This window comes from Nestor notabilis, unplaced genomic scaffold, assembly GCF_000696875.1.
Source record: "Nestor notabilis isolate BGI_N333 unplaced genomic scaffold, ASM69687v1 scaffold305, whole genome shotgun sequence".
In the NCBI taxonomy this organism is placed as follows: domain Eukaryota; kingdom Metazoa; phylum Chordata; class Aves; order Psittaciformes; family Psittacidae; genus Nestor; species Nestor notabilis.
In genome coordinates, this window is record NW_009930414.1 from 21,561 (window position 1) to 30,886 (window position 9,326).

General features: G+C 41.8%; 1 protein-coding gene across 1 annotated transcript in view; it reads right to left on the bottom strand.

The window, feature by feature from the left end:
• Positions 1–8,473, bottom strand: part of BUB1B (BUB1 mitotic checkpoint serine/threonine kinase B) — a gene marked incomplete at its 5' end in the record, with an annotated part of 24,338 nt that extends 15,865 nt beyond the window's left edge. Inside the window, 8 exons of the mRNA XM_010015378.1 lie at positions 432–544; positions 1,394–1,620; positions 4,453–4,547; positions 6,457–6,650; positions 6,761–6,939; positions 7,033–7,229; positions 8,044–8,188; positions 8,414–8,473. Coding sequence (XP_010013680.1) covers positions 432–544; positions 1,394–1,620; positions 4,453–4,547; positions 6,457–6,650; positions 6,761–6,939; positions 7,033–7,229; positions 8,044–8,188; positions 8,414–8,473 — 1,210 coding nt within the window. The remainder of the gene's footprint in view (positions 1–431; positions 545–1,393; positions 1,621–4,452; positions 4,548–6,456; positions 6,651–6,760; positions 6,940–7,032; positions 7,230–8,043; positions 8,189–8,413) is intronic.
• Between the last annotated feature and the right edge of the window lie 853 nt (positions 8,474–9,326).

Consider the following 9,326-nt stretch of genomic DNA (forward strand, 5'->3'; position numbering starts at 1 on the left):
CTTCGCTGCAGTCTTCTCTTGCACTACAAATTCCCTACATAAAAGGAGGCCACCCATGAAGACAGCTTAAGAAAGAGCATCTTGCCCTTAAGCACTTGGTATACCTTTACTTACCAAAATTCAGAACTTTATACCTTATGCTAAGGTATCTTGTCTGGTTGTTAAATAACTTAATACTTGTAACAGTGCAAAACTGGAAGTTTTTGGTTTACATTCCTATAGTGAAAGGATAGGGCTTGGGGACAAGTTGGGGAGGAGAAAATAATTACTTTGAGCATTTATTTTCTAGGCGATGTATGTGCACACCACACTGAAGCACCCTTTCAAAAGTTTAAGTGTGAGCCAAAGAGAAATATCAGATATTTTTCGTCCTTTGGTACTTTTACTCAAGAGTAGCTATTTGGAAAAGAACAGTTAAATGAGGGCAATACCTGTTCACATGGTTGCTGCTGCACATCACCTTCTTTCTTCTTTAATTTCTTCTCCAGCTCCTCAATTTTCCTTTGTATTTCATCCATCTCCTGAGCTATGGCCTGCATCTCCTCTGCGGAAGAAAAGCTTATATGGCACAACACATTTCACATGCCATCTGTGGCTAAAGCCTAAATTATGTTTAAAGGTGCTAAACATTCTGGTTTCTTTCCCTGTTTCACATTTACATGTAAAGCTGTCAGACATGTTACTTTCTCTACACCTCAGAGAGTTAAATAACTGTCCCAATAGAGAAGGAAAAGCAGCTGAAGTAACAGACAGTGTAGCCATAAAAGTTGGTCATAGAAACTCTCTAAGACTCAATGTGGAGTTTTAGAAAGCAGCATTCTTTATTGCAGCACCAGGTGCACACACAAATCATTTTGCAAAGGTGAGCCCACCCAATTGCAGCTACATATATTTAGCATACTCATGCATATTCATAGCTCTCCCAGGAACTAATTATAATATTTGCATTCTAATTACACATGCACTTTCTTGCTGAGTGAAGGTCTCTGGTGGTCACCGACAGTCTTCCTCAGCATGTTTACTGAATGACCTCAGTGCTTGTGCACACTTGCAAGGTCCTAGTGCTGAGTTAGCAGCTGGTACGTCCTTGCTTCTGTTCTGTTCCAGTCTCGCTCCACACTGGGCGCCACTCTGCTATGTTGAAGGCTGGCATCCTTGGTCTTATTTACTGTCTCTTTAGTTATCAGTGCCATGATGTTCCTTCCCCATCAGCCGAACATTCCTTTCTCTAAGTGTTAGCAAGTTCGAACAGTTTGCTGTATTCTACCGTGTTAATGACATACACACTATTGCTAGTTTAAACCTACAATTTATCAGCGTTACGCTGATAGCAGCGAGTCCAACTTTACAATTCCATCCCAGAACATTTTATGTCATCCCATTTGAAGCATACCTTCAGCTTTCTTTTTTGCTTTCTTTCTGTAGATTTCAGCTCGGATCTCCTCCAAGGAAAACTCTTCAACTCCAGCATAAACTTTGTCTTTACAGTACATCACCATCTCTTTCTTCTCTTGAGTATCCTGCTGATGATTTTGTACTCGCTGCAGTGGATCCTCCTCTTTCTCAGGTTTGCGAGCACTTAAAACCCCGTTTATGCTGGGTTCAATTTTGCAGGGAGTCCTGAAAACACACACTTATTACTTTATGCACCTCACTGTAAGACAGAAAAGCAAGCATAGGAGAGAAAACAGCTAATTTCAAAAGCTAGCTGTAAGATAGTGTGAAGACATTCTTTTCTGTTCATAGAAAAAACAAACGAAAAATGGAATGATGGCACTTAAAAGGCCAACTCAGAATTGTGTCATAAAAACAAACCCATAAATAAAAATCAAACCCAAACCAAAGTGTTAGTAAGACCCAGTCAAGAATAAGAAAAATTCTTCTGATCCTCTGAACTGCTGCGCACTCTGGAACAGGAGCTATGTTTATGTCAGTTCCATTTATTTGTGTGACTACACAGGCAACACATGGCAGAGAGTTAGAACTGGATGAGCTTTAAGGTCCCTTCCAACCCAAACCACTCTAGGATTCTATCATCCCATGACTTAAAAATTGAAGATCTTAAACTAGTCTAAGCCTGGCATTTTAGGTTAAGAAAAAAAGAGAAGATTTAAGATGCAATAAGGGAGGAATTTGCTCAAGCAGGATACTTGCATGCTGAGCCACAGAAATTAAGTGCCTCATTACAAAAACACAAACACACACTAAAAGCCCAAGACTGTACAGTGGAAGGAATTATTAGCAGTCAACTCCTTAGCTTGAAAGTGCTTTCTGGAAGTGCTACAGCAAATTTCAGGAGAGAAGAATCAGAATTTGTAGTTTTACAGATACCAGTAATCCAGATGGCTCCAACAATTACCTGTACTCAATGAAAGATGATCTAAACAGCTGACCTTAAAGATGTATTCAATGTGGTTTGGCTAAATACTTAGTTCAGAAGAAAACACAGTGCACAGTTCCAAGACATCCAGTTTGTTTTGCGTGTGAAGGGACTCACAATCCTAAACTATTGGTAAGATCGTGAAGCAAGCACGTGCTCCTAAGGGGTGGGTGTGTTTTAAAGCTTTTCGTGTGTGAGTGAGGGTTTATTACCAAGATCACTCCAGGGTCCTTTTTCCCAAATCTCTGATAACAACTGATGGCATGATTTGCATTATGTTTACAGCTTTAATTCAACATTTTCAGATTTGATTTGGTGACCATGGGGCATCATGAGTAAATGCATTCAAAAGCAGAAAAATAAGCTGCTTTTAAAGTTTCAGCTACATGGATAAAGCTACACGTAAACTCTTTGCTCAAGTCGCTTCCAGCTAATTTAGCACCATGCTCACAGTTCCCACCCACTCCTTCCTTTTCCCTGGTATAAAGGTGCTGCCTTCTGTAAGTAGTAATTCTTCATCTAAGACCAGCATGTCAAGAGATTCAATTCTGTGGCATCGCTGACTTTCATGAGTAAGAAAGAGTTATAGCTTAGGCAGAAACTTATTTTACATATTCTTAAACTGTATTATGGCATGCTCTTGGCCAGAGCTATTCTGCAGTCCACATGCAACATAGAAAACCCACACGAAAAAATCCATGCTGTTAGCCACCTTGCACTGTTCTTTGATTATATACAATGCAGAGGCATGAAAGCTGACTGTAATAGCAAACATTCTTTTCCATTTCTGTCTTAGGAAGAGCCTGTGTATTCTATAGCCATCAGCAGCCACAGAAAAAGGTGAGCAGATTTGAAAACAAGCTTTTTCCTCTGCTCTAACACAGAACAACCCCATCTCCTGGGATTTATCAGCATTTCAGTGAGCACTGCACAAGCAGGAAGGGAATTTCAGGCAAACCAGCACACTCGTCCATGACCTAAGCAATACTGTTGTCATGGAAACTTGGAGAGCTTGTTTCAGAATAAAACTCTAGATAGATGTGAGTGCAAAGTACAGAAAAACAGCAATACGCTTCTCTTGCTTTGGGGCTGCTTTCATAGCAAACAGCATCCTAAGAGAGGTAACAGTGTTTTCATGTAAACACACTGAGTTAAGCTATTAAACTAATCAGCATATATAAATATGATACAGGCTCCCACATAATGAGCAGCAATAGTCAAATCATGGAATCCCAGACTGGTTTGGGTTGGAAGGAAGCTTAAAGCTCCTCCAGCTCCAACCCCTGCCCCGGGCAGGGACACCTTCCACTAGAGCAGGTTATCCCAAGCCCCTGTGTCCAACCTGGCCTTGAACACTGCCAGGGATGGGGCAGCCACAGCTTCTCCGGGCACCCTGTGCCAGCGCCTCAGCACCCACACAGGGAAGAGCTTCTGCCTCCGAGCTCGTCTCAGTCTCCTCTCTGGCAGGTTCAAGCCACTCCCCTTGTCCTGTCCCTACAACCCTTGTCCAAAGCCCCTCTCCAGGTTTCCTGTTGCTGCTCTAAGGTGTTCCCTTCAGGAGCCTTCTCTTCTCCAGCTGCCCCAGCCCAGCTCTCTCAGCCTGGCTCCAGAGCAGAGCTGCTCCAGCCCTCGCAGCAGCTCCGGGGCTTCCTCTGGACTCGGTCCAACAGCTCCACGTCCCTCTTGTGATGTTGCCCCAGAGCTGGATCAGTACTGCGGGGGGGGGGGGGTCGACTGGGGGGGGGGGGGGGGGGGATCTCCCCACAGCACAGCAGAAGGGAAGAATCCCCTCCCTGACCTGCTGCTCACACTCTGGGGGTGCAGCCCAGAACATGGTGGGGTTCTGGGCTGTAAGCACCCACTGCCAGGTCATGGGGAGCTTCCCATATTCTTATGTATCCTCTACTGAAGCCTCTGCCATGAGGCTAAAGCACAAACCTTCCAGGTTGAAAGATTTTTAAATTCTTGTAGATCTAGAGGCTTGACCGCTTGGCAAAACAAGTCAGAAGTTTTCAAAGCAGCTTTGATAGTCTCAAATGCAATCCCCATTGCAAACTGAAGCAAAGACTCACATGACTTGCAGCTGAGCTGACTCTTCCACATAAGGGGTGAAACTGGGCAGTGGGTAGGACACTTCTGGACCAGAATTCACATTGCTGCGAGGACGCTGGAGAAGGAAAAGTCAATGTTAACAGCTGAAAGATTCATCTTTAGACTTCACATTCTTCTATACTCTGAATTTCCCTTTTCACAGGGGTTGGCCCGTTTGTAGGTTTTGTTATCTAAGAAAAATTAAACCTGATAGACTTTTCCAAGGTTAATTCTCCTCACAGACCGTCAGCTGAATACTAGCACCTAAAGAAGCAGGACACAGGCCTCCCACTTGTCCTCATCAGTACCTAGTTACTGTTTCTGAAGGAATGCTGGTCAAGCCGGGTATTCTGGTTGTACCTCTAGTCTTGTTTTCCAGAAATGCTATAGTCCTCGTTTTTCAGCTACGACTGCCCCAATTCTGTGACACTATTCCTTCTGCTGGCCACCAAGAACCTCCAGACTTCTCAGTTTTCCTCTCAGAGGCCATTCCAACACCACAAAACCCTCATAACTTCAAAGGTCCGTTATTTGAGAGAAGACAGATAGAATGTAGTGTGCCAACATGCTGCTCTCATCTGCCTGTTTAAAATTCCCCTAGGCCTTTAAGCAGAAGTTATGTGCTGGGGGTATTTCACAAACTGACTTTTCCCCACCAGTTTTCAAACTGTTCACTTGGCCATCTTCACACTGGCAGTAAAAGAGAAGCCTCTTTCCTCTGTGCAGCTTTCAGTATCTCAAAGCATTCACAAAAGGTTATTCTTTCACTGTAACAGAAGCCAGAATGAGTACCACGCTTCAGTGAAGGGGTATTAAACATCCTCAACTCTCTACTAGTTAGAGATCTATTTTATTTTTAATTAAATCTAACAAATTTCATTAAAGGAGGAATGGAGACAACTCTAAGGACAGACATTAAAAGAATATGGAAGAATTTGGGGACCAGAATGAATGTGTTCAGCAGCCCAACAAAAGGCAACTGATTAATAATTCCTCCACCTCATTCTTAGCTCAACTAAACCTGTGACTTACTGAACTTTCCTATTCACTTAATCAAATTGCTTTGTATCTGCTAGTAATTACTCCTAGAGTTCCAATGAATTTCGACCTATCTGCCTCCCTCCCTTCATCCTCATTTTTGTTTCTAAGCTTCACTTGTAACAACCTCTATGTTGAGAAGTCTTAAAACATTTTCCATCATCTGACTAGTTTCTGTTCTTCTGTAATCTGCAAAGAGCAGGAGAACACTGGGGGTTGTCTAAGAGCCTATGAAAGAAGTGATTTTATAGGATTCATTTCCTTCAGATTAACATCTTGGATCACGTCTCTAGAACAGCTTAAACACTTATAGCACAGCTGTTTCTTTTCACGTCTCCAGCACTAGCTTAAACCATTGAAACCTACTTTTGCCATCCTACTAGCAGGATAAATATTCCATTGATACAGTACTTCCTCAATTCCTTTGATCTCCACTCTTCTATTTTCCTTGCATGCACTTCAAAACAGACATGCAGAATGCTGTACCATGCCTTATTTTCATATGAAGAGGCAACAAGTTCTTCCCTTCAGGTTGTATTTTAGATACCAATTTAACTCTTGCTCTTCTTTCTTCCAGAATTCACTAGTGCCTGGCTTCTCTCCCTTTCTTTGGCTAGTGTTTTCCCTCTTACGTTTTTCCCTTTTCCTCTCTCCAAACAGTTTGGCAAACCATCCCTACCAATTACCTTTTGCTAGCAAGGATTATAATTTCTTGAATTAATAACTCTAGAGAAGTTTTTAAACTTACTCTAGCAAGATCAGCTTGCTAAGCTTGAATAGGTTACACATAGCAAGAGACTCTTCAGGACAAAGCTAGGAGGATCTGCAGTTACAAACAGACACAAACCCCAAGCAAGGAAGAAAAAAAGATAACTTTTGTCTCAGAGATCAGAAGTCATCAGCTTACACACACATTCCTCTTTTTTTGCTACTTTGAGACTCCTTACCCTGCCAGAGTTCCAAGGTCCTGCACTCAATTCATTCTCCTTGGCCCTCGGTGCTGGAGGTGCTGTCCATGGCTGTGGTGTAAGAGCAGGAATCTCGGGTCCAGAAGCTGAATTTTCATCAAACACAGCAAATCCTGGATTATTGGAAAGTTGCTGAGGAGCTGGAGTCTGGAAGCTTCTGGTTTGGTTTGTGGCTATAAGCAAAAAGATATATGCCAATTAACATTTAACTATCACACTCAAGTGCAAGTCCCACAACAGAGAGATATAACTCTCCCAATAATACTTCAGCAACTGAGTATACCTCTAAGCGCATCTCCTACACGGCTGATTGGGGCTCTCATTTTTTTCTTCCCCCTGCCTTTTAGGTCTGCCAGTGAGGTTCTCTGAGGTTCTGCAGTTCCCAGAAGACCTGTGTCTTTTTCATCAGGAGTCTCCTCAAGCCCCAGTAGCGTCTGCCGAGAGACACGGGTCTGAAACTGCCTGAGAGAGATATTGGAAAAGTCAGCATCAACTTCACTGTACCAGGGATCCATGGAAGCACGTAAAACTTCTTCCCCTGAGCGAGAAGCTTACCTGTGATGAGACTGGAGTCTGTCCAAAGGTTCAGCCTTGCGCTGCAGGCCCTCCTGGAATATCAGATCTGCTTTCTTAAAGCTTCCTCTAGCCTCCAGTACTTCTGCCCATGTGATGTAGAGCAGTGCCAGCGTTGTGCCAATTTCCTGGCTGCGGAGGTAACTGTACAGATCCAAGGGCTCATTACAGTAATTTCCCTGAAACACATGAAGTATTTCAGTAACTGGACCTCAAGGGATTCCAATGTCAGTACAAGTCTTATAGGGGCAGCTCTAAGGTCAGGACATACGCAGCACACAAGGCTACGGAAAGGGATTCAATAGAACAGCAGCAAGAAAAACCTCTGACTGTGTGCATGTCTTTGGCAATGTTATTACCAGCCCCTTGATTTTAGCCTACATAGTTGAGTCAGTCATTTCTTAGATTTATTTTTCTCTGATATAATTCAATGATTGAACCATATCATGTTAGGATTCCTAATAGTTATTTTAACTTTAGATAAAGTACAACATATTATTTCTTAGAAGTTTTGGAACTGGTAAATCAGCTCAGGAAGCTAAGCTTGGAGAAAAGCTGCTTTAAGACAAGAACAGCAAAAATTATAGCAATGGAGAGACAGGGCAAGACTAGAACACACTCAGCTTGGTTTTACTTAAACATGGAATGTGGATAAAAGACAGAAGTTAAAATAACTCATAGAACAGATATAGCATCTAAAATGGATCTTTAAGTCACTTTTCTCCTTTAATAATCAAGCTTTACCCATTCACACCAGCTTTCCAAAACAAAATTTGTGGAGTTTCTAGCTGTCAAAACTGAATGACCCTAAAAGGCCTGAAGATCCCATTGAAAATAAGGAGTGGAATTCAGGAGTAGGTATTGTTTTCAGATACTTCTGATATTTAACTAGTTGTACAACATATACTTTGTTGTTACAAAAACAGTTTAACTGTGTATAAACGGCATAATACCAAGAAAAAGCGGCACCCAAGATATTAACAAAACACTTACAAACTTGAGCCAGAGGTTAAGATAACGGGGATCTTTGTAGTATCGCTTCTGTTCATTGAGAGCTTTCACTGCCCTTTCCAGTATTGCTGCCAGATTACTCTCCTTTCCACCCTGGGGGAAGGTTTGCTCTGTCCACTTGATGTACCTACAGATGGGATATTTAAATAGGAAGTCAGTTCTGAGTAAGATACAAGGCTTCTTTTTCTGTGCAACACATGGAGATTTAGAAGAACAATCAAGCATAGTAGTGAAACACAACATAAAAAACCTGTTATAAAATCTTATCATATTAAACTAGAATATTTTTCCCAAACTTTTACAAGGATATCTGACCTTTCTATTCATTCTTTTGAAATACAAGGGAACTCACCGGTCCCAGACATCCAGTGGATCATCTCCAGAGTAAAACCGGATTTCTGATTCAAACTCCCTAGAAAAATAAACATGAATACAATAAATACAGGTGTATTGCTGTAGAAATGTTTTCTACACTGTAAACTAAGACCCTCGCTATCACTTATACCCCTTGTAGGTCTATTAATAAGGAAGAGTTAGCTTAGCTTATTTAGACTTGAGCTTTCCCCAAGACCAAGAGAATCAAAAAAAATAAGCTTTTGCACCCTGCTTCAAAATGAAAGTGCTGGGAAACGTATCATTATTTAACAAGAACAGATATGTATCTTTCCAAAGGTTATTTCCAAGAATTTCTACTACCCCAAAGCTTATATGGTCTCCTTTGACAAAATGTTTGCTCTGTTATGAAGTGTTATTAGTAGACATATATTGTGAAGTTTGATTTTTGCAAGAAACATCTCATTTAAGTATAGAAGGAGGTTGGAACACACACACAGATGGATGGAAAAGCCTGATGACAGACAACTACAGAACTATAACAGAGAGTACTACTAAGACACATCTAAGTGAGCACACTGACAGTCATCATCTGGTCTCATTCTCCAACTCCAGTGCATCATTCCATCCCTACAACACGATGACTTCTCCCTCGGGAAGCACATCAAGACAGAAACCACCTTGTAGTTTGAGTTAGACAAGAACAGTAGCTTGTGTTTAGCACAGGCTTTGAATTGATTGAGGCTTACTGGAAGGCTCTGCTCAACCATCTCATCTCACAAACATGAATCAAGCTGGACAAACCTTCTTGCAGACCCCGGCAAAATAACAATTCCATGGCTTTCTTTGAAAAACACATCCAGTTCCAGCTGACAAGTATTCACAGACCCTGTCAACTGCACAGGAAATCACCCAGATTGTTCAGCATGACA